The sequence below is a fragment of the Aedes aegypti genome, chromosome 3, assembly GCF_002204515.2.
Source record: "Aedes aegypti strain LVP_AGWG chromosome 3, AaegL5.0 Primary Assembly, whole genome shotgun sequence".
Taxonomy (NCBI): Eukaryota; Metazoa; Arthropoda; class Insecta; order Diptera; family Culicidae; genus Aedes; species Aedes aegypti.
In genome coordinates this window covers 205,787,851-205,813,804 of record NC_035109.1, presented here as the reverse complement: position 1 = coordinate 205,813,804, position 25,954 = coordinate 205,787,851, and the positions used below count along the sequence as shown (strand labels likewise).

At 37.3% G+C, this 25,954-nt stretch overlaps 2 protein-coding genes across 3 annotated transcripts in view; one reads left to right on the top strand and one right to left on the bottom strand.

Moving 5' to 3' along the window:
* The window catches only part of LOC5564773 (histone deacetylase 8), a 28,029-nt gene extending 25,416 nt beyond the window's left edge, over positions 1–2,613 (top strand). For both annotated transcript variants that reach the window (XM_021851925.1, XM_001649078.2), the window contains exons 4-7: positions 1,338–1,444; positions 1,521–1,886; positions 2,270–2,470; positions 2,542–2,613. In XM_021851925.1, the coding sequence (XP_021707617.1) occupies positions 1,338–1,444; positions 1,521–1,886; positions 2,270–2,470; positions 2,542–2,576 (709 nt within the window). In that variant the 3' untranslated portion in view covers positions 2,577–2,613. The remainder of the gene's footprint in view (positions 1–1,337; positions 1,445–1,520; positions 1,887–2,269; positions 2,471–2,541) is intronic.
* On the bottom strand, positions 2,439–23,540 carry LOC5564775 (protein canopy homolog 4). Its single transcript, XM_001649080.2, has 3 exons — positions 23,436–23,540; positions 23,181–23,373; positions 2,439–3,122 (listed from the first exon to the last, which is right to left on the bottom strand). Exons 2-3 carry the CDS (start codon positions 23,354–23,356, stop codon positions 2,651–2,653), a joined length of 648 nt encoding a protein of 215 aa, XP_001649130.1. The 5' UTR covers positions 23,357–23,373; positions 23,436–23,540; the 3' UTR covers positions 2,439–2,650.
* Positions 23,541–25,954: the final 2,414 nt, after the last annotated feature.

Sequence of the window (25,954 nt, the reverse complement as noted above, 5' to 3'; positions counted from 1 at the left end):
ATGAATTGGTATACAATAAAAATTGTTAAATTATGTCGACATGATATTCACGTTTACACATTAAATTCAACATAAATCAAACGTTTTTAGAATATAAACAAGTATATTTCGAACAAAACCGAATGAGTTATTATAATTATTATCTTTATTAACGAGATTTGCAGCACGAGGACCGAATGAGTTGCTTAGACCAAATAGGGCATTGTCATTGATATATGATCATTATTAAGCGACTAATGACCGCATTATAAAGGGCCATACTGTAAACAAAAACTGTCGAGCATTATTTTTAGGAAGATTTTTGAGGAATACGTTTTGCTTTGGCATCGAAAGATATTTTAGTTATAAAATGATAGCATATAAATCACAAGTGTTGTACAAAGTACAACAGCGCGACAGCCCGAAGCTTAAAAAATCTTTCGGAAATTGCCTACATTTTAACGTTTTATGCGATAATTTATGTATTTAATTACACTGCGGAACACGTTTTTGTCTCCAGCACCAAAATACCGCTATTCACTTAATTAAAGGTTGCTGAATCCATTGCCGTTTTCAGAAATATCATAGCACGTCTAGTTTTTGAGATATTGACTGTTGAAAATGCAAAAAATGACTATTTCAGCCAACTTGCATGCAAGTTTGCCAGCTTGTAAGGTAATATATTGGCTTAATTTGCCACAGAATTCAAACTTTATGTGTATAACAATACTTATCATCAAAGTTTGTATTACTTTCGATACGGAAAAGTTATTTTTTGATGGTTTAGAGAATTGTTGTATTTTGCCATATAGAAGAAACGAAGAATTTGTATGGAGACTGCAAGCATGTTGAAAAAATCGGTTTAATCGAAATTTAATCGCGCAATTTCAATCAAATTATGTCTGAAATGAAAGTTCAAGTTCTATTTTGCATGTTTGGTGGATTAGATTACAAAAAAGTATGATAAATTGTACTTTGAATTTCATGTAAACATTAATAAAACCAGTGTTTTATACAACTTTGGCGACCTGTAGCTAAAAATTGTGACGTACTGGAACATTTCTGAGAATGGCACGAGATTCAGCAACCCCAAATCTATTAGAGACACATAATTTGATCCTTGAGACACGCAAAAATGTCATTTTTGTTACGCAGTGTTATTTATCACTTCTATAAACTTCAAATTGGGAAAAACTAGGAGCAAGTATATTCAAGTTCAGAGATATCAAATTTTGTATTTCAAGTTGTTGAAACAAACGACAGATGATCAATTTAACCTCCAAATTGGATCTACATACTTACTTATTATTTTAGATTTAAGCTAAGATGATTGAATGATTAATTTTTATGCATTTCAGGGACAAGGCCGCTGGGTTTTGCTATGTAAACGACATTGTGATTGGAATCCACAAGCTACGAACTAAGTTTCAAAAAGTTCTTTACTTGGACCTGGACGTTCATCATGGTAAGGGAGTGTTGTAAACAAGTTTGATTGCATAGCATGATGAGCATGATAAAAATCTACCCATATTATTCAACAGGAGACGGAGTGGAAGACGCCTTCAGCTTCAGCAAATACGTCATGACTGTATCGTTCCACCAGCATGAACCAGGATATTTCCCAGGAACTGGATCAGCATCGAATATAGGATTTGGAGCGGGGAAAGGTTACACCGTTAATGCACCTTACTCGAGGGACATCACTGGCCAGATGTTTGTGCCATATTTCCAAAGTGTCGCCACGGCAGTTTACGATGCATTTGAACCGGACGTCTGCATCGTTCAATGCGGTGGGGACGTTATGGTGGGAGACCCTTTAGGTGGAACGAATTTGATTCCAGAGGATTGTATGAAGTGTGTCGAGTTGGTGTTGAGCTGGAATATTCCAATTGTATTCCTGGGAGGAGGTGAGTATGACTAGTAAAAATAAGTAATCTTATACGATTATATTATGGATGTAGTCTGGATTTCTAAAATTGTAAGATATAAATACAATACAAAACAATTCAGTGTAAGTTTTGATAGTCTATGGATCGATGAAGTTCAACCCAAAGCGTTTAATAAAATCAAGCATACCTATTTGTTGCTTTGCGTTGTAATGATCGATAAAAATTAGGTTTGAGCCGAAAATTACACCTAAAATATAATCTTCGCAACAAAATAGTTTAAGATTGAATCTATTTTCCGTTAACCATGGAAACAACAATCTCCCTAGCTTACTTAGAATACTGAACAAAAATAGGAAAGTTTCTTCATATGATATTTCTTTTAATCACTGGTTTTCTTCTAGGTGGATACAACGTCATCAATACAGCAAAATATTGGACCCAGCTAACTGCCCTTATCCTTGGACAGTCATTTTCCAACGACATTCCGGAAAATCCTTTCTTCCCGGATTTTCGCCCTGATTTCACATTGGATATTTACCGAAACAACATAAGAGATAGAAACACAACAAATGGTTTATTAAAAAATGCGCTGTTTATTAAAGGTAAAATTCAAACACGTGTGGTAGAATGACTTTGTTCGAAAATGGCTAACTTTTTAATTTCTAAATTACAGAAAACTTGGAACTTTATGTGGCGAGCACGAAATGACACGTAAATTATATTAATTACATTAAAGCATCATTCAGTTCAGGGTTTCAATCGGATGACAATCACCTTGCATTTCAAAGTTCGTCTTTTTGGTCTTCCTTTTCAGCAGAATCACTTGCGTCGGATTTCGCTTCCAGCGTTTCGTACAAACACTGGTGGTCGTTTGCTCTCAGTACTCGATCTTCGCACAAGTACTTGATGAGCGGAATTTCTTCCTGTTTATTGAAATACCACTTTTCGATCACATCCTCAAAGTTTTCCACCATCGTTTCGCATTGCGTCTTCATCTGCGTTATTTCAGCGGACGGTTTATCCCACAATTCGTAGGGGATGCCCAGATCGACCTTGACCCCCTTGTTCACCAATCCATGCAGCGTTTGGAAGGTCTGCGACATGCCTTTGGCGAACCGTGTGCTGTCCTTGCGCTCCTTGTGGATGTTGTACTCGAGGATCCGATCACAGACGTTCTCCATCGATTCCAGCAACCGGAGTTCGCTTCTTCGGTATTCGGTTCGCTTTTTTGGCTTCACGTCGTCCACCGAGTATCTGCAATGAAGGGTTCATTCATTTATATTCGATCTAAAAATTAATTTAAACGTTAGCAACGATATCTTGGTAGTTTTAGTATTTAGTAAGGAAACCGTAGAAAACAATAGAAAGCCTCAACTTCTTCGTTCTTGAGCATCAGCATCAGATCCCATAATAGTAAGCCTTATGCTAAATCAATATACACTACCCGTCATAAATACGGACTCATTGAAATAAGTATTGCAAAGTTGTTCAGGGGATCAAGCACATCCGGAAAGCGAACAGTTTAGTTCGCGATTTTGCCGCTAGGTGGCGCTAGTGAGCATGTAAAATTGAGCATTTTGAACTAGTTCTAGCTTGTGATCCATAAGAGATAGAAAGTTCGGGTCTTCGGCAAAGTTGCTCAGGGGTTCAAGAACATCCGGAAAGCAAACAGTTTAGTTAGCGATTTTGCCGCTAGGTGGCGCTAATGAGCATGTAAAATTGAGCATTTTGGACTAGTTCTAGCTTGTGATCCATAAGAGATACAAAGTTCGGGTCTTCGGCAAAGTTGTTCAGAAAGTCAAGGACATCCGGAAAGTGAACAGTTTAGTTCGCGATTTTACCGCTAGGTGGCGCTAGTGAGCATGTAAAATTGAGCATTTTAAACTAGTTCTAGCTTCTAGCTCTTATGTGATAGAAAGTTCGAGTCTTCGGCGAAGTTGTTAAGAAGGCCAAGTACATCCGGCAGACAAACAGTTAAGTTGTAGATTTCGCCGCTAGGTGGCGCTCGTGAGCATGCAAAATTGAACATTTCAAACTAGTTCTAGCTTTTGATCCACATGAGATCGAAAGCTCGAGTCTTCGGCAAAGTTGTTCAGAAAGTCAAGGACATCCGGAAGACAGATAGTTTGGTTCGAGATTTTGCCGCTAGGTGGTGCTAGTGAGCATGTAAAACTGAGCATTTTGAACTTGTTCTAGATTGCGATCCACAAGAGATAGAAAGTTCGAGTCTTCAGGAAGTAAAGAACAGAAATAAAGTAAAGGACATCCAAATATCAAATGATTTGGTTCCTAATTTTGCCACTAGGTTGCACTAGTACGCATATTTAATTAAATATATGAAACAAATTCTATCTTTCGAGCCAGATGAGATAGAAAGTTTGAGTCTTCGGCAAAGTTGTTCGGAAAGTCAAGGGCACCCAGGAAACAGTTTACTCTAGAGGGATGACTTTACCTAAACATTATGAATTTGAAAAGATAGAATTTCCAGAATGCTGTTCAGAAATCCTTTGACATTTGGAAGTTGAAGTGATTAGGGATGGAATCAGATTAAATTAAAGTGATTCAGGTCTGATCAAATGTATATTCAAGTGTATCATATCTGATTCATATTCTAGTGATTCCGCATGCAGGGTGGCCACCAAATGTTCATTTTGAAATTCCCGCTTTTTTCCCGGGTTTCCCGGTATAATTTTCAGAATTTTCCCGGTTTTTAATTGAGGAGCCTGAACGTAAAAAAGTGACCCTTTGATCGGTTTTTCAATTGAATACACCATAAATTTTAATTCAAAGTTTTCAACGGTATTTTTCCGTCCAATAAGAAAAAAATAATATTCGTAGAAGATTGCCTTGTATTTTTTGGCTCTCGTACAATTAGTATGGAATGACAAATTGTTGAAAAAACTTAAAAAAGTTAATGTCAAATTTGCTTTCTTGAAGGATTTCCACGTCGGAGACCCTAAAGAAAACAAAAGTGAAAGAATAATTCAAATCAATCGTCGCGTTCTCAAGCCAACTCGTGACATACAAACACCATTCCATTTCCATTTACATGTCTAGATATGTCCTTTTTGTTCCTTATTATCCTATTTAAAGTATTTCAATTTTCAATCTTACTTTTTTTCTTCATAAAAATGAAGAGTTCACTAAAGCTAATAAGTTTAGGATGAGGATGAAACAAAGCCACACTAAACTAAAGTAACTAAAGAAAATAATGAATCCAATATGTTACTTTATGCAAGAAGTTTTAATATCTGATTCAAAACTTTGAATTAAATAAGATAAAAAAAAATAAGCCTTACTAAAAATAAAATATTTCAAAACATTACCAACCAACTTGAGTGTCGCAAACTAGACTGTTTCAACAAGAAAATTAAAAGTTATTTGTCCAAGATAACAGATGCTTAATGGCAATATGATCAACCATATTAACTTTTTACAACTTATTTTTGATGATTTATAGATTTATAGCTTGAAGATGTTCTTTCAAAATAATTTTCCCGGTGACCATCTCAAATTCCCAGTTTTTCCCGTCTTTTCCCGATGGATTCAAATTCCCGTCTTTTTCCCGCTTTTCCCGTTTTTCCCGGTTCGGTGGCCACCCTGCGCATGTGTCAGTGACTCAGTCAGGACTCATATTCAAATTATTCAAGTCAAAATCTCTTCATGGTTCAAGTTTGATTGACTTCATATCCAAGTGATTGATGTCGTATTCTCTATATATCCATGTCTTTCGGGTTTTATTCACTCTCTATTCAAGAAATTCAGGTTTGACTTGAATGTGGAGTAAACAAAAATCATGTAAAATTCACTCCATGTTTAAGTGATTCAGAATTGGTCCATTTCATTTTCAAGTGATTCAGTTTTCTCCATATCCTAGTGATTCTTATCTGATTCACTTATATTCGACTGTTTTAGGTTTGATTCATTGGTGCTCATATGATTTCAAGTGATTCACTTCATTTTCAAATGTTTCAAGTTTAATTCAATTTTGTACAAGTGATTCAGGTCTGATTGAGTTCATATTCAAGAGATTTAGGATTTATTTCCAGTGATTTATGTTTGATTCGCTTCATATCCAATTGATTCATGTCGGATTCGCTCCATATTCAAGTGATTCAGGTTTGATTCGCTTTATATTCAAGTGTTGCAGGTCTGAAGCACTTCATATTCACCTGTTTCAAGTACGAGTTACTTGATATTCAAGTAGTTCAGGTTTGATTTATCTAGAATTTTCCACTTTTACAGGTATGACTTGATGTTCAAGCAGTTTAGGACTGATTTACTTCATTTTCAAGTGATTCATGCTTGTATCACTTTATGTACGTTTTTCAGATTTGATTAGTTCAATATCCAAGTGATTGATGTTTGATTTTTGAAGTAAATTTAAGGCATTCAGGTCTCATTCACTTTATATTCAAGTGTTTCAGATTTGACCAGCTCCATATCCAAGAGACTCATGTCCAATTCACTTCATATTCAAGTGTTTCAGGTGAGAATCACTCCATGTGATTCATGTCTGATTCACTTCATAGTCAAGTGTTTAAGGTAATATTCACTTCATACACAAGTAATTCAGGACCGAATACATTCTTGTTCAATTTATTCAGATATGATTCGTTTTACAGTGATACCTCCATGAGTCGATGTTCCATGACTCGATATTGACTCATGGAACCATACTAAAAACATAATTTCATGGTTACTATGATGGTCCCTAGATGCAGCTTTTCAAAGAATTGCTGTTCCATGACTCGATATTTCCATGAGTCGATGGTCCCTTCAATATCGACTCATGGAGGTTTCACTGTATATCCAAATGATTCATGTCATACGACACTTCATTTTTGATTGCATGCTCACTGGCGCCATCAAGGCAAAATCGCGAACTAAACTGTTCGATTTCCGGATGTCCTTGAACCCCTGAGCAACTTTGCCGAAGACCCGAATTTTCTATCTCTTATGGATAACAAGCTAGAACTAGTTCAAAATACTCAATTTTACATGCTCACTAGCGCCACCTAGCGGCAAAATCGCGAACTAAACTATTCCCTTTCCGGATGTCCTTGAACCCCTGAGCAACTTTGCCGAAGACCCGAATTTTCTATCTCTTATGGATCACAAGCTAGAACTAGTTCAAAATGCTCAATTTTACATGCTCACTAGCGCCACCTAGCGGCAAAATCGCGAACTAAAATATTCCCTTTCCTGATGTCTTTGAACCCCTGAGCAACTTTGCCGAAGACCCGAACTTTCTATCTCTTATGGATCACAAGCTAGAACTAGTTCAAAATGCTCAATTTTACATGCTCACTAGCGCCACCTAGCGGCAAAATCGCGAACTAAACTGTTCACTTTCCGGATGTCCTTGAACCCCTGAGCAACTTTGCCGAAGACCCGAACTTTCTATCTCTTATGGATCACAAGCTAGAACTAGTTTGAAATGCTCACTAGCACCACCTAGCGGCAAAATCGCAAACTAACCCGAACTTTCTATCTCTTATGGATCACAAGCTAGAACTAGTTTGAAATGCTCAATTTTACATGCTCACTAGCGCCACCTAGCGGCAAAATCGCGAACTAAACTGTTCACTTTCCGGATGTCCTTGAACCCCTGAGCAACTTTGCCGAAGACCCGAACTTTCTATCTCTTATAGATTACAAGCTAGATCTAGTTTGAAATGCTCAATTTTACATGCTCACTAGCGCCACCTAGCGGCAAAATCGTGAACTAAACTTATCGCTTTCCGGATGTCCTAGATCTAGTTTGAAATGCTCAATTTTACATGCTCACTAGCGCCACCTAGCGGCAAAATCGCGAACTAAACTTATCGCTTTCCGGATGTCCTTGAACCCCTGAGCAACTTTGTCGAAGACCCGAACTTTCTATCTCTTATGGATCACAAGCTAGAACTAGTTTGAAATGCTCAATTTTACATGCCCACTAGCGCCACCTAGCGGCAAAATCGCGAACTAAACTGTTCGATTTCCGGATATCCCCTGAGCAACTTTGCCGAAGATCGCTTCTTTGCAGGTCGTAAGAATCTCGAGATATAGCAATGTGAATACCTGTTTTGAGGTGATGCTAAACTTTTCAGGGTGATTCAATATTCAGCTTAGTGTTGCAATACTTATTTTAGTGAGTCCGTATTTATGACGGGTAGTGTATATGGTGTAAGTGCGCATCGTACCTTCGTGCTATGCGTACATAAATTCTCTCTGCTCTTGGAGGTTTTTCTTCAACTACCCAATTAAACAGTACTTATCAGTGCTACTAAAACAGTACTTTTCAGTACTATTGATCGCTTTACTTCCTTGTTTGGACACGTGCCTTCGATTTTTCGTTGGACCCGTCAGCAAAAGCCAGCGGTGGTAATCCTTCTTGGACACAGCCTTGGGAAAAAAAACTCTCAGAAGGTTACTTCTTCTTTTGTTTATTCACTTAACATGGTTGCAACTACTAACAAAAGGAAGGGTGAATCTCTGATTCACAACTGCCTTCCAAAAGAATGGGGTTTAAAACTGTCACTAAATGTGGCAAGAATAAAAGAAAGGACGTTTCTCTAGAATGCGAACTTTCTTCCAAGGGTGAAATGGAAAATGTTGATAATTGCATCGAAATGAGCAATCAGTTCGATGCTCTAGACAAAGTTTCCGAACACCAAATCGAAGCAATCTCTAGTCCAGGCTCTTTGATTCAAGTGAGGAAGCAAAGAGTTCCGCCTATCGTGGTCAGTTGTTCCGAATTTGGGGGATTTAGGCAGGAGATCTTGAACTCCATTAGGGGAATCTAGGTTTCCTTCCAAATCGCAAAGAAAGGAGACTGTCGCGTTTTGCCGGAAACTCTTAAAGATCGCGAACTTCTCCTCACTATAAGTCACCTGAAGAGATCAAAAATGGAGTAAATGATTTACTTGGATTTTCCCCAGTCCAAGTAATCATTATGAAAAAAAAAACAATCTGGCATTGTTCGGAAAGGGCTTTCTCAAGAATATTATTTAGTTCACTTTAACAAAAAAGAACTAAATAATATTAAAGCTTTAGAAAAAGCAAAACTTTTGTTCGATGTTCGTGTGACATGGGAAAATTTCAGAAACCTGGAGGAAATTACCAGAACCCCACTCAGTGCCGTCGGTGCCAAAAGTGGGGTCATGGTACAAAAAATTGTTGCATGGATGCTAAATGCATGATTTGCGGAGGTTCTTCTCACGCCAAGGACGTCTGTTTAGTGAAGGAAGATACCACCAAGTTTATATGCTCTAATTGCGGGGCCAATCATAAGTCAATTTTTTGGAATTGCCCTTCACGCAAGAGAATCATTGAGGCTCGTGCCAGGCAGATGAAAGATAATATCCGTTACGATAACGGTCGTTTCCGGAATTTCCCTGGTAGAGTATCGAACAATACTCATTTTTCAGTTAACGATCGCTTTATTAGGAATCATACCTATCAGGAATATCATAATCATGCTCATTCACAAGCTAATTTTAATCCGTCGGGTAGCCGTTCGAATCTTTCAATTTCGAATGTATCTACCCACGGAAAATCCTTTACCGATATCGTAGCAGGTAATTTGAACTCCTCCCCTGTTCGTACTGTGAGCACCCATTCTACTTGTTTCAAATCAAATGAAAAAAAAACCCTACCGCCACAGGTAACTCCTACTCCGCTTCTTCATCTACCGAAAATTCTAATGAGAAATCATCAGATAATGCACCCACTTCAAGTGATATGTCTGCCTCTGATTTTAAGTTTCTTACTAAACAATTGAATTTAATGACTATGACTGAAGCAGTCCAAGTAGGTGTAAAATTTACTAATCAAATTGTTATTGGATTACGTTTTTCTAATGGATCCAAATAATAATTAAAATATTTTAACCTTCCAGTCGTCGCGTGGTTGACCACCGTCAGAACCACCACGCTGCTATTGTGATCGAAAAGCGAGGTTATTTCACCAGTGTTGTACAAAATACAACAGCGCGACGAATGAAGTGTTAAATTGGTATGCTCGTTCTCTGTATGGTAAAGAGGACGAGCTGTTTAATTTTCTTACAGTTAATAAATTGCATATAGCAGTTATTACTGAAACGTATTTGAAACCTGGATCTAAACTCAAAAGAGATCCTAACTTTTTTGTTTATCGTAATGATCGACTTGATGGGGCATGTGGGGGAGTTGCAATCATCATTCTAAGGCGTATAAAACATCAACTGTTTTCGTCATTTGAAACTTAAGTTTTTGAAACTTTTGGTGTTTCTGTTGAAACACATCTTGGTAAATATACTTTCATAGCTGCCTATTTGCCTTTCCAATGCTCTGGACAGCAAGTTAATTTGCTCCAAACTGACTTGCGAAAATTGTCTCACAATAAGTCAAATTTTTTTGTCATTGGTGACTTTAAAGCTAAACATCGGTCATGGAATAATTCTCAAAGTAACTTAAACGGCAGAATTTTATTTGATGAGTGCTTTTCAGGATATTTCTCAATTCAATACCCTGATAGCCCTACATGTTTTTCCTCTTCTAGAAATTCATCTACGATTGATTTGGTCTTAATCGACTCTAGTCATCTTTGTAGCCAACTGATTACTCATGCTGATTTTGATTCTGATCATGTCCCTGTTACATTTCAAATATCCCATGAAGCGATTTTCAATCCTATCAGCTCCACTGTCAAGCCGACTGGAATATATATGAAACATTTATTGACTCTAATCTTGATGTTAATATTCTTTTACAAAAAAAAAACTTGATATTGACAATGCTCTTGAAACTTTAACAAATTCCATTGTTGAAGCCAGGAGCATTGCAATTGCAAAATGTGAAGTAAAATTTGAATCCGTGATTACAGAGGCGCGTCCATGTTCAAAACCACGGGTAGGACAAACGTTCACAAATATTGTGTGCACAGTGAAGCCAAGAAAAATGTTAAGGAGATAAAATTTTGATTCTGCACAGCTTAGAAGCAGACATTTTTCTGAGGTTAATGACTATTTTACAATTCCTTGTGATATTACAACAAGTATCATTGTTTGTATTTATCTATGATTTTTTCTAGGAAATTCATCAGGTAATTTATACAGATATTGGTTCAAATGTTCAGATATTCCACCGGAAATTTTTAAAGGAGTTCATTTAGTGAATATTTCCCAAGGAATTGGTCCAGGTATTCTCCAAGGAAATTTCTTCAATAATTCAGTTCCGTATAACTCAAGAATTTAACCTATATTTTTCCATAGTGAAAATTTTTTCAAGAACGTCCTAACTCCAATATTTTATCCAGTGATTCACCCATCGATTTCTAGGGATTTCTTTTAAAATCGTCTTTCGGGATTTATATAAGATTTCAACTAGTGATTTTTCTAAAGATAGCAATAAACCCAGATATTCCTTCTAAGATTTCTACAGAAATTCCTCAAGTAGCTCTTTGAGATTTTCTCTTCCTGAAAAAAAAAACTTTCAAGATATGAAAGTTTTTTTCAGGAATTACCTTCACGGAAATGCCATGGATTTTTTTTGTGAAAAATAAATCTGTGAGATTTTTACCAAGAAAATCCACTGATAAAACTTGTGTAGATTTTAAAATAGCCCGTATTGAACGAGGATCTCTGGAATAACCTCTGGAAGTTTTAGAAGATTTCTTCCTCAGGATTTTCTAAAGAAATTTTTCGAAGAACATTGAACAGAAATGGTATTAGGACTGATCGGAGGAATTATTGAAAAAAAAAGATGTAGTAGAAACTGATGTGAAATCTTGAATAAACTTTTGAAGTTTTCATGGGAATTTTTTGTGGAACTTTTGAAGAAATCTTTGTTAAAATTGCAGGAGTAGTAATAGGTTGAAATGCTGGAAAAATAAATAAAAAATATGATTTATTTGAAGCCCCCATGATTTTTTTATTTCTGATAAAAAACGTGGATGAATTATTTTCAAACACTCTGGGATAAACCTTTGTGGATATCCTACAAAAAAAATCTGTAGAAATCTTTGGAAGATATCCTTGAATAACAACTGGAGAATTCAATTGAAGAATAGTTCAAAAATATCTGGAGAAAAATCTGGGATAGTTACAGAAAAAAAAACAAGTTATACCTGAGAATGTTACTGGAGATTGTAGCTTTGGAGATCTCAATGATTTCCCGGAGCAAACTCTTTTAGCATCCTTCGAAAAATAGCACGAAGAAGTTCTGGGAAAATTGGAAGAGAAATCTCTAGAAGAATATCTGGAGCGATCTCTGTAGAGGATTTTTTTTCCTAGGGAGATGAAACTCTTGAAGATACTGTTTAACCAGTGCAGTATCTGAAGGCTTGTTTGGAGCCTGTACAATTTTGCATCAGGAGGTAACGAAAAAAGACACTTTAGAGACCATATTGGTTAAAATTGATACTTTAGAAACCTTCCATAAACATTTTTTAAGGCTTGCATTAAAATAGTCTACCAGTCTTATTTTTAGGGCCACACATTAAATTCGACGTTTTACTAGGCATGAGAATACCATGAAAAACCTTGTCGTATCTTCCATCCTCCATAAGAATAAGTGTCTTGGTCGAATTTGTATTTAAATTGAACAGATGATAAATTTAATTTAGTTTTTAAGCTTTCTGCTGATGTTTTTTTTTGTTGAACCGTGGGTAGGACAATCCTTTGACTGTCCTACCCATGCGTTTTTGTGCGTAGTACATGTCCTACCTGTCCTACCCACTTCCCGCGCCACTGCGTGATTATAGACGATGATCTTAAACTCTTGATCCGTCTTAAAAACGTGAGAAGAAGGCAATTTCAACGCACTCGCGATCCTGCTATTAAAATTATATGGCAGGATTTGCAGAAAGAAATCAAGAAACGTTTTGCACAATTAAGAAACAAAAATTTTGAAAATAAAATTTCTCAATTGGACCCTGGCTTTAAGCCCTTTTGGAAATTATCTAAAATTTTGAAAAAAACCTCAGAAGCTAATACCGGCATTGAAAGAGGAAAACAAATTATTACTAACATACGAAGGTATCGACCGTGATAGGGTAATTCGCCAATTGTTGAACGAAAAAATGCTCGCTAATTGTTGAACACGCCATAAGGAATACACGGATTGTTCAACAATAGGCGAGGTTTTTAGCCGTTCAACATTAGGCGACTTGCCCTAATTATATTGAATTTGTTTATCGGCATATCAGTCTATTTTGCTCGAAGTAAGAGGGAGCATGGAGAAGAAAGCAATGAATACTAGATGGATAGGTACCGTAAGGGAACGGCGAGAGAAATTGGATTAGATGTTGAAGAGGGCATACCATATGAAACAGTATTACTTGAAACGTCCTTCCTTGTGGCTAACGTCCCCTATGGGAACTGCTGGGGTGTGTTTTGAGAATGACACTACCAAGACAGCCTTGTCATTCTCAAAACATAAGTATATAGCAAGTATAATTTTCTTCATACTTGCAAAATGGAAGATTTCTCCTAATGCTTCCAAAACTCAACTAATTATATTCCCACATAAACCAAAAGCTCTTTATTTAAAACCTTCAAGTAGACATGTAGGGTAGATGTACCAGTTATGGACATAGTGGTTCCCTATTTCGCCATACGGGATTTTTTGAATGTTTTCACATTTTGAAAAATTTTGTGTGTTGCAGTAGTAAGATTTAAGATATATCTTTATGTTTAAACATTCAAAAAGATTTAAAATGTGAAAGTTATCGAAATTTCCCGTATGGCCAAATAGGGAACCACTATGGCCATAACTGGTGCACTTTCCCTAGTCACGATGAGAGGAGTTCCAATAAATTGGTCAGATGCAGTTAAGCATCTAGGGCTCATGCTACATAAGAATTTAACTTTCAACAATCACATTGAGGGCATTCAAGCCAAATGTAACAAATATGTAAAATGTCTCTATCCCCTTATTAATAGAAAGTCTAAACTTTGTCTCAAGAACAAGCTTTTGATATTCAAACAAATTTTCAGCCAGCCATGTTGTATGCTGTACCAATATCGACTAGCTGTTGTAATACCAGGAAGAAAGCTCTGCAGAGAATTAAAAAAAATGATTCTGAAGCTACCTCATAGTACTAATGAGTTATTTAGAATATCCAATGTTGAAACATTGGAACAAACGTCAAATAAAATAATTAATAATTACAATCTTCTATTGAAACGATTAATGCGTTATATATTCAGATTAAGTAAATCGAAAACTATTATTTTCTCTTTTGTAAGCAGGTGAAATCAACTCACCTGTAAAAATTCTGAACTGCTACGGCAAATGAAATGTAATATGTTGTTAACCAAATGTTAATAAAAGCTAAATTTTGTTTTACCAAATTAGGATGATAGTGTTGTCTAATAACACAGAACACCTAGATATAAAAAATGAATGTAATGTTTATCAGTATTATCAAAGAATTAAAAAAAAAATAACTAGGCAAGGCCCAAAAAAAAACGCCCTTACCCGACTTGACTCAGTGATCCACCGGAATAACTTCAGCTACAGGAATATTCCCGAGTTTCTCCGGCCACTTCTAAAAGCTTGATATGTGTACCAAGTATTCGCTGAGCGGCGAGGCTGCATTTGAACGCGTTCAGTTTGCGTTCCAGTTCAAACCTTTGAACGAGGGATCAAGTAGGCTTGAACATTGAGCAGTTCAAAAAATTGAACCCGTGCGAGCTGAAAATTGAACGCGAAATGAAAACTGTCGTCATGCAAAATACATGACAAATTTCAATGCGTAAGTTTTGCATAGATGTTAGGAATCATTTAAATTTCCATAAATTTGTGCTGATATTAATACAATATGTTATGATGTAGTTTTTTTCCGGGGTTTTAACTGCAATGTGCATTTTGAAGTGAACGGGCCGTTCATGAGCAGGTGCAAAATCTTGCACGAGAGTTCAATGTCTACTAGGTTCTCGTGCAAAATTTGAACGCGTTCAGTTCACTTTTGGCTCGCGTTCAGTTCAAAATGCATCACTGTGGTGAGGGTTTTGTTTTAGTTTTTTTTTCCTTACATTTAGGCCTATACGGGCCCAATCTGAAGAGAACTGCTACTATCCCGAGGAGCGAGGAGTATGAATTTCAGCTACGTGAGGGTCTTGTACTGGTAATGAAACCATAAAAAAAATATTTCAAAACATCTTTGAGTAGCGAAACGAACAAGTTTTCTTCTTCTTCTTAGTGTTCGATGAGCACTTCCACAGTTTTTAACTGAGAGCTTTCTTTGCCAAAGATGCCATTTTCGCATTAGTAAATCGTGTGGCAAGTACGACGATACTCTATGCCCAGAGAAGTCAAGGAAATTTAATACAAAAAGATCCTGGACCGAGCGAGAATCGAACCCAGACACCTTCAGCATGGCTTTACTTGAACACTCGGCCGCGGACTCTTGAACACTCGGCTAAGGAAGGCTTCTATTTACAAAACAAAGTGGTTAAGCCAAGCCGCTATACTTGGGATTATGGTGGGCCAAGTTCACGTCCAGGTTCTATTTCTAATCATGTTTTTTACCGATGGGTCAAAGATGGACGACAATACCGGAGCTGGAGTTTACGGCCTTGGCATCAGCAAGGCAATCGCTATGGTTTGCAAAGATCTGTATTTTCTCGGACAGTCAAGCAGCTTTCAATGTAATGCTTCTGAAGGCATTTACGTGTCGGTCAAAATTAGTGTGGGAGTGCATTCTTTCTCTAAAGCAATTGGCAAGTAGGAACAAAGTTACATTGTGCTGGGTGCCCGGCCATTGCGGTATTGAGGGGAATGAAATCGCCGACAATTTAGCAAGACAGGGAGCAGCCTCGAGCTTTGTTGTCTCTGAACCGCTCTGTGGTGTTCCTACTCTTAAGCAGTGTTGCTCAGACTCATTTCCCCGAAAATAACATTTTCCGAACTACGAAGCCACGAACTACTACAACCATTCTCTATCCTCCTAATATAGAAAAGCAGATGGTTAAGCTTGAGTAGTGCACACAAAATCGATCAATTTTGATCCCAGAAAGCCACAATTCAAGTTTCGGTGAAATGATGAGTGAGTGCGAATCATTTCACCGAAACATGAATTGCGGCCCACCGAGATCGAAACTGTCGGATCCCATGTGCAACACTCAAGCCCAACCACCTCCCCCTCCATCTCAGGAATACAACGCACAGTTATAACAGTTCATGGCTTCACAATTCGAATTTCGGGGAAATGAGTCTGGTCAACACTGCTTTTAAGCTAAGTATGCTATTCTGCTCAAGAAAAGTAAAAATTTCTGCTCAAGAAATGGTCAAGAAATTTCGTACAGTGAGCTCCATTTGAATTGACATTTCTTTTCAACTGCGTACTGCGATCAAAGAAAAATGCTTTTCTTGAGCATTTCTCGCAAGAAGTTTCCCACGCATCGAGATAGGCGATTACTTCTCTGTTGAAGTGCATACTTCGCTTTAGGATGAAACTAAAAAATTGGGAAGTGTCCATGGTAGAATTCAACTGGAATGACACGGAAGCAAGCGAAAAGATTCATAAAACCTAGTCTAACAAAAGCCCGGGCTATACTGAATCTTAATAAAGGAAACCTTAGGGTAATAACTGGTTTGATGACCGGTCACTGCCCAAGTAGGTATCACCTTAAAAAGATAGGAAAAATTCAATCCTCTGAATGTCGTTTTTATCAAGATGAAAACGAAACTGCTGAGCATTTACTCTGCAACTGTGGATCATTCTTTAATCATAGAATGTCAATATTTGGAAAAGGGTTATTAGAGCCCTTGGAAATTTGGCAAAGTAGTCCTAATAGGGTAATAGACTTTATAAAACGAGTTGAGCTTAATTGGGATAGAGTGCTACATTAAGGCTAAGTAGCCCGTCATTCGTTTTGGAAGCAATGATGTCTTTTCAGCTTGCATTGCAAAGTGATAAAACTCAGTCTTGATAGTTTGTATTGACTTGAAAATGTATCACCGTATGTGCCAATATACATAAAGTATGCTGATACTTTTTTAGCTGTGTCAGTGCAAAACCAACTGATTTTCTTTGATTCGAAATTGTGAGATGAATTAGCAACAATCATCAACGACGCGTACACATTTCAATGACGGCCTACTTCGCCTTAACCAATGTCTATCACATCTCAATTGTGAGAGGATATTTGATGAGTACCAAATCAAACATGGGTCATACCACAATATTCCTAAATACTGGAAGCAGTGGTCAAAAAGGCTCTACAGACGAGGAAAAAATAACTAATTTAGTTCTTACATACCATGACCCCACAGTTATGGATCAAATAGTGTGGGGTCCAACCTATAAAATTCAATAAAACGATATGGAAAACGTAAAATTGTAATTTAAAAGCACGAAATGAATCGTTTTAAATTGGAACTTCGGTTAGTACACTGTTTTAAGTGTAATATTTACATAGGATTGCATGAAGATTAAAAATTGTATCGGTTTCTGAAAACCACATTATGGATCAATTTTCATATTATGGATCAAATTGTGACATATTAAGGATCAGTGCGCAAAATCAAGAGATTTTCAACTCAATACATCTGTATTTCATGGTTTGGCGAAAGTTAACAATGTGTCATATATTACTGCAAAAAATAGCAGTGTTAGAGCTGGAAATAAGGGTAAAATGCCCTTTTTTGTGATACTCAATGTGGGTGATCCGTAACTGTGTGAGCATGGTATGACGTCCGCAGTCGAAACACAATTTTAAAATTCAATTAATGATTTAAAACCTGACGATTCCATTCGAATTACAACGAAAGCAATCCGTCAATAATTGCCGAAACGGTAGCAATTTGAACTTTTTTCATATGCTGGGCGAGTACGAGTTAAATAAGTAAATACGACTTGATATCTTTTGAAGCTTTTATCACTCTAGAATTCAAAGGAAGTATCTCTTATGAAATATAACTTTATTAAAACTATTGCAGATGAATTCGACTGGGATGTTTTGAGATTTAAACTACGTTTGTTTAAATTTTCTCAGTCTTTGGAAAAATCAAAACGGTATGTTTTGCTTTACCCGACGCTTCGGCTCTCTTATTAGGCCTTTTTAATATAGTTGTTACCAGTTTCTTGTAAACACCGTTCTTGACAACAAGCTTTCGAACATTTAGTTCCTCTCATTGATAGCCGAGCGTCGACAATAATGTTTAACACTTCACTACACTTGTGCAAAAGAAAAAAGAAAATACTAAAAATCACTGGTAAGGCGAGCAGATACCTTTAAACCAGGCATTGCATTTCATCTCATCTTTCGAACATCTGAGCAAGATATTGATTGAATATAAAGACATCATCTAGAGTTCAAACCCGTATTTTTACAGAACATTTATATTTTTCCTACAAAGTGTGGATCAAAAGCTTTCGTTTGATGTAAAAATAGTTCTTAATTCATCAAATATTTCGTAAAACAAAAAAAAAGTTTCTCTCAGTAGTGCTACTATAGGAACAATAGGTTTACTATAGGCACAAGGAATCTCAAATTTTAAGCAAAACTAATTATTTCGATCATTTTTTTGAACAAAATCAAGCTGTGTATCAATGGTACTTAGATAAATAGCTCCTGACCTTCATGTCAAAAAATGTTTTGAAAAGATGTATAACAAAACGGCCGGAAAAGCCACTAGTACGACTATAGGGTACTGTCCACTAAGGGAACACCGACCCTACTGAAAAATACCTGTTTTTGAAATCACAAAATGCTAATGTTTCCAACAAAAAGATTATGAGTTTAAATTATTAACTCGAAATTACGTTGTTGAACAGTAATCAGTTTAGAAACAGAAATTTGATCATATCACCAGACAGCAGTGAAGATCATCAAGATGGAAAGATTGAATCATTTCAATGCGCTCTTGGATTGAGAATAATCTTTTTTTATCATACGAAGATGATCTCTTCGATCAGATGATATTGTAATGCCAGGTTTAAACTCTAATATGTTGCTTATCATGACAGATAAGGCGGCTTACAGATTTCTTCAGTGTCGAATGCTCGACTTTTATCTTAAACAAACTCTAATAATCGCTTCAATAAATTAAAAAAAAAATTGTAGTGACAATGGTGTTCCCACTGACCGCTACCTCGTTAAGTCCAACTTCCAACTCAAGCGCAAGGAGGAATGGTAGTCGATAACTGTCAAAACGTATGGAAAATAATTAAAAACAAAAATTATTTGCAATAAGGAAACCGAACCGAAAAAGTAGTAAGGTACCGTGGGCCAAGTGGGTAATGGAATTCGCATAGTTGAGATTTTTCAAATTCTAGAGACTTAAAATTGAAACAAATGAGGTCGTGTTTATATTTTAGCTTGACACCCACCATATATAAGCAGCATGCTGAAATTAATTTTTATGAAAAATTGAAGAAAAAAATACAGAAAAAGTTTTTGAAAAATGTCTCTTTAATTTTCACTTGCTTCAAAAGTGGGGCAAGTGAAAAGTTTACCGTTTTGAACAATAATTTCAAAAATAAACAGTTATATTCACGATTTCTATTAGCTTTAACATTTGTTAAGGCTTCCCAATGAACAATAACACAAGTAACATGTAAACAAAGAAAATGTTATTCTTTTCACTTGAATTTTCTTCTGTTCAGTTATGTTAGTTGAAATGATTCGACAACATTATAACTGCAACAATTCCAATGTTAGTTCTTACATTATAGGACAGCAATTGCATTTCTGCTCTGTAGAATTTCCACCGCTCGTTATTTGTTTTTGAGTAAGTCGAATATTACGTCGGATAACTATTCGGGAGAAATCAAACGGAATCCTTCAATAACGAAAGAATCTTTTTTATGTGGATAGACCTATACCCCATTTTTATGCTTTGAACTAGCTTACATAGACATTCCACGAAATTTCTGAGTATTCTCTAATATTGCAACTTTTCAGTCAACGTCTTCCTTTTAATTGGCTGCCCGAAGTAGACATATTATATAGTATAGTATAGAGTATAGTGTTTCTTGAACTATCAGCACGTTATGTTTTTCTATGATAATTGCGAACCATGTTTACTTATGGCTACATACGTACGAAAACTCAAATTCAATCTCTAATGATAAACTTTTCACTTGCCCCACCTGATAAGAAAATTGACGCTGTTTAAATTTAGTTATTTTTAGGTCTACGTCGAATTAATTCTAAAACTTTTTTTATTGCGGTTTGAAACTGTCACAGTGGACAACTAAGAAGTGGTACAGGAAATTATTTTCCGCAACTTTTTTCCACTGAAAATATTAAAATAAGATTGTACGGCCACTTGTTACGGAGTAACAGTTGACAGGTTAACAATTTTTCGCTCTATTATGCAAAAATGGCTGAAAAATCTCAGAAATCTCTTACCTATTGTAATGTTCTGAATGGCCTCAAAGGTTTACGCATGATTTTAAACGTTAATTCACATATTCAGTAATATATATCAATTGTTTTCACTTACCCCATTTACCCACTTACCCCGCGGTACCTTAATTATAAATCAAGAGTAATGTGAATAACTAACATTTTGCGATTAGTTTATCATCCGTGGTGCTTTCTTTACTTCAAGTTTTTAGTACCACTGAAAAAGAGCCTTTTAACTATTATTTATTGTTCTTCTTCTTGGCATCACGTCCTCACTGGGACAAAGCCTGTTTCTCAGCTTAGTGTTCAATGAGCAGTTATTAACTGAGAACTTTCTTTGCCAAAGTTGCCATTTTCGCATTTGTATATCGTGTGGCAAGCACGATGATACTTTATGCTCAGGGAAGTCAAGTAAATTCCCTTCACGAAAAGATCCTGGACCGACCGGGAATGGAACCCAAACAATGGGTGGATCACTTGTTCAATGCACATCAAATGTGCATCAGTTTGCATCAAATGCATTTTTTGGACATTCACATCAACTTAGCCCTGGCCTGTTGTTGCCATATAGCAACGCGCCATTGTTTGTTTTGAAAGTTTTGAAACCGTTTCCAACAAAAATAAGCTTTCTCTGATATTCTGTAATTAATCGCACATTTTATTTGATTGAGGTTATGAAGTAGTTGGTTCAAACTGGAAATATATAATATTTGAAATAGAAGCCTGACTGACGGTGCTCAGGGGTCTTTGAGCTATTGGGCATCTGATTTTTAAGGACATCATACATTTATGCAAGGAAGATCCCTGCGTACAACACGGAGAAGACAATAAGTGCTTATCCATATAAATAAAAATGGACTGGTGTTTGTATGTCACGAAATAACTTGAGAACGGATCAACGGATTGACGTAAGTTTTTCACTGTTGCACTCGACAAGTGATGTGACGTGTTCGTGCAAGGAAAAAGTTTGGGAAAGTCTCCGTAATAATCGGGAAAACGGGAGAAGACTCATGTGTCATTTTGTATGGGGGATTAAATGACGTTTTACAACAGCCTACTTGATGGCAAGACGAAGTTTGCCGGGACCACTAGTCAGGAATAAAAATCTGGATTAATTGTAACATTCTTCTCGATCAACCAACAGTGTACGCTTTACTGGTGTCGGATATAAATCCACCTTGTTTTCCAATCCAAGTCTAGATGGAAATATTCATAAATTAACCACAACAAGGGTCTCTCGGAGATCCCGAACAGCTGTGTTTAATTGTTCAAGTGTGGTTTAGTAAATGAATCATTATAATAAAAAGGTTCGAGTCTTCCTCAATTCAATTTATTTCATGGCATTGCAAACACCCTTCTACACACCACAACCCTGTTAAAAAAAAACCGTAACACAGCTTCCACAGATACCAGCTTCTTTTGAACCTACTCCTTCCTAACAATTATACAGCTGCCACTTCACTTTGCCGTCTACGAATCAGAAGTTTCGACAAGAAAACTATTAAAGACATGTTTGCCTTTTCGTTGAGCATGCCAACAATCTGCTTTGGCGATGTGATCTATTTCGCGCTCCCCCATAGCCAGAGTCCACCTTGTAAGCCGCCTAACTGGTAATAACTGCCAAAGGGGGAATTTGAAGATTTTTTAATTGGATTAGTTACCCAAATGGCAATACCGAAACTAAAACATAAATCCAAGATATCTACAGCGTTGTTAGTCCCTCTTGGAACGATTTTGGGTGAGGTGGCAGCTCCTCTTGAGTTTGTGGAAGATGGAGTTTGACATTCAAATAGGACAACAGTTAGCTGAAGCAAGCCATGAATTAAAAATTTGCTGAGTGTGCATTTAAATGCATTTCAATGCATGACATTATTTTGATTTATCAGATGCATCAGAAGTGATCCACCCCTTGAACCCAGACATCTTTAGCATGGCTTTGCTTTGTAGCCGCGGATTCTTACCACTCGGATAAGGAAGGCTCTTATTGTTAAAATCGACGAAAAATGGTGTCAACCTATACCCTCCAAAACGACCTAATAAAATAACCTAAACGTCGGGTAAAGCAAAACATACCATGGCCAAGACTAAGAAAACCTAAACTTGTAGGTATTTTACCAAGAAATTAGGCTTTTGCTAAGGAGCGCCCATGGTTCGCCATGATGGCACGCTACGGCTAATCTAACAGCACAGACACAGTCTGTGCTAACAGTATCAGCAGCATACCTCTAACTCGCAATAGGGACAGACCGTTACGAGTATATAATTTGGCCGTTTACAGCAAAATCGAATGGAAGTGGTCAAGTTATATAAGCATAACACTCTGTCCAAAATACATAAAACACCCTAGCACATGGACAAACACTATGTCCGATTAAATTAATCGTTTGCTTTTCCCATAGTAATTCCCATACAAATTTCGAACGACTTATGCAGCCTTCTTCTTCTTTCTGGCGTTACGTCCCAACTGGGACAAAGCCTGCTTCTCAGCTTAGTGTTCTTATGAGCACTTCCACAGTTTAATTAACTGAGAGCTTTCTATGCCAATTGACCATTTTTGCATGTGTATATCGTGTGGCAGGTACGAAGATACTCTATGCCCTGGAAATCGAGAAAATTTCCTTTACGAAAAGATCCTCGACCAGTGGGATTCGAACCCACGACCCTCAGCATGGTCATGCTGAATAGCTGCGCGTTTTCCGCTACGGCTATCTGGGCCCCATGCAGCCTATGTTTTCATTCAAATGAGCTCAAATTTTGAGAGGACACTCAGGATTTAATCTAAAATAGAATGACGATTGTTTGAACCTGCTACTAGCCCGTAAAAAAGCGACGAGTATGAATTTCAGCTACTTATCTAACAAATTTTACCTAAAAAAATAGACATCTTTGAGTTGCAAAACGCAAATGTATAGCTCTTTAAATGTGAACCTAGTAAATTAGCTAGGTTGCTAGCTGATTAAATTCGAATCAAATTAAAATCTACTTACCCCAATTCTATAACATCGTGGGATTTCCCCGTTTCCGAAAGTCGAGCCTGAAGTTCCGTAGCGAGAATTTTACAGGCTTCGCATTTGCTTGCATATTTGACTCCTTCCTTCTCTTCTGGTCCTCCACAAACCAGAACCGGAAGCAACAGGAGCACTGTATGAATCAGTTTTGTCATTTCGGTTTACGTATGTCCTTGAAGCGTAAACAATTTTATTTATTAATTGATAAATTTATTATTTTATTATTTCACTCACCAGAATGAGGAACGGACACCTAACTTGCCTGAGCTCGCGTTTTTGTTTATTTTCGTGCTCTAATCTGATTGGCTGGAATATGACAGTTGAACCGGCGGCTGGAATTCTATTCTTATTGGAAACTTTTACTTGATTCCAACGCATAATTTTTTTGCCCAAGAGATGGTGCTGTCGTTTCGTCAAAATTTTCGAAATGCCATCTAATGATCAAATAAATGTACCGATTCAATCGACAATACACGTCTTAAAATCACCAGAATTCAAATTCATTTTCATAAACCCTGATAACGCCAAGAAGCACGTTGTCCCTGCATGCGATAAAACAACATGATTAAAGAGAACAGACGCGTCTTTGCGTCTGCGGAAGGTCGTTCAAAATTTCTTCAATAACGTGAGAGAATTTACATGAGTCTCCGGAGTGGAAACATTTTACCGTGAGAATGTGAGTTATTACCACAGAGAACAGACGTTCATCTTTACTCGTCCGCGTGTGTAAAGCATTGTACTGGTCATTTCAAAGTATGTCGTTATGCTCCTGTTACGCGGCGCTGTCGTCAGATTGAGTAGGCTACAAATTTGCCGCTTTTTACACTTTGGCGCTGTTGTCGATATCGAAAATTGCCACTTGTCGCTAGCGTTGCTTTGTGTGCTAATGCATTTTGACGTTCACTAGCGACATCGTGTTGTCGAAACGAGTTTGTATGTCGGGCTGTCTGCGTTGGTGGCGCTGATGGTTCATTCGAATTTTTACACATGGTTTTGATGAAATTTTGTTTGAGCCTCCATGTCTGTTCTCTGTGGATGAACTAAACACAATACGTTATGTATTCACTTTACACTTCATTTCTAATCACTACTTTTTTGATTCAGTTTTCTAATTGCAAGCAATTTACGATTTTAATTATTTTCCATACGTTTTGACAGTTCTCCGACTACCATTCTTCCATGCGCTTGTGTTGAAAGTTTGAGACATTTGAGAATCCAGCGTAGCGCAATCAGTGAGCGGAATACAAACATCAATGTCGACGCTCGGCGGCCGGTAAGAGAAACTGAATATTCGAAAGGTTGTTGTCTGTAATGTTTGCCGCTGGCGCCAACTGTTAGCGTTTGAGAACAAAATAAACAGTCGTTACCCTATTGCAAGCAATTTACGATTTTCATTATTTTTCATACGTTTTGACAGTTCTCCGACTACCATTCTTCCATGCGCTTGTGTTAAAAGTTTGAGAAATTTGAGATTCCAGCGTAGCGCGATCAGTGGGTGACATACAAACAACAGTGTCGTCGCTCGGCGGCCGGTAAGAGAAACTGAATGTTCGAAAGGTTGTTGTCTGTAATTTTTGCTGCTGGCGCCAACTGTTAGCGTTTGAGAACAAAATAAACAGTCATTACCCTATTAATTTAGAATGCCGAATCTCGGCTTATTTTAACCACAGAGAACAGACGTTCATCTTTACTCGTCCGCGTGTGTAAAGCATTGTACTGGTCATTTCAAAGTATGTCGTTATGCTCCTGTTACGCGGCGCTGTCGTCAGATTGAGTAGGCTACAAATTTGCCGCTTTTTACACTTTGGCGCTGTTGTCGATATCGAAAATTGCCACTTGTCGCTAGCGTTGCTTTGTGTGCTAATGCATTTTGACGTTCACTAGCGACATCGTGTTGTCGAAACGAGTTTGTATGTCGGGCTGTCTGCGTTGGTGGCGCTGATGGTTCATTCGAATTTTTACACATGGTTTTGATGAAATTTTGTTTGAGCCTCCATGTCTGTTCTCTGTGTTTTAACCGAGATCTGCATAGCCGAGTAGTCGGCAAACAAATTTCCTGGGATCTCAGCAAATAAAAACCGAGTATCGTATCAGCACAGATAACAGACGTTTATGCTAGAACAAAAATCTTCTGGAAACATGTGTAAAGATTCAAACTAAAACACGTTGAAAACACTAGCGCCGCCACACAACGTATTGCTGCAATCAGTGGTGAATATCAGTATCTTGAAATGTTTCATATTCACCACAGACATCACCATGAGAACTTAACGATAGCAGCGCCACCACGATGTTGCTACTTGTATCACAGAGAACAGACGTTCATCTTTACTCGTCCGCGTGTGTAAAGCATTGTACTGGTCATTTCAAAGTATGTCGTTATGCTCCTGTTACGCGGCGCTGTCGTCAGATTGAGTAGGCTACAAATTTGCCGCTTTTTACACTTTGGCGCTGTTGTCGATATCGAAAATTGCCACTTGTCGCTAGCGTTGCTTTGTGTGCTAATGCATTTTGACGTTCACTAGCGACATCGTGTTGTCGAAACGAGTTTGTATGTCGGGCTGTCTGCGTTGGTGGCGCTGATGGTTCATTCGAATTTTTACACATGGTTTTGATGAAATTTTGTTTGAGCCTCCATGTCTGTTCTCTGTGCTTGTATTGCCACTTAATATCACCATTAATTGTCTTACACAGTTTTATAATCGGACATAAACATCTGTTATCTGTGGTATCAGTAAATCATGCTTCGTTGC

What these genes read in the sequence shown, in the direction of transcription:
- LOC5564775 (XM_001649080.2), bottom strand. Translation starts at nt 23,356, where the DNA reads ATGACAAAACTGATTCATACAGTGCTCCTGTTGCTTCCGGTTCTGGTT. An exon ending in CACGATGTTATAGAATTGGG is followed by an intron (nt 3,123 to 23,180) that starts GTAAGTAGATTT and finishes CCTTCATTGCAG; the next exon opens with ATACTCGGTGGACGACGTGA.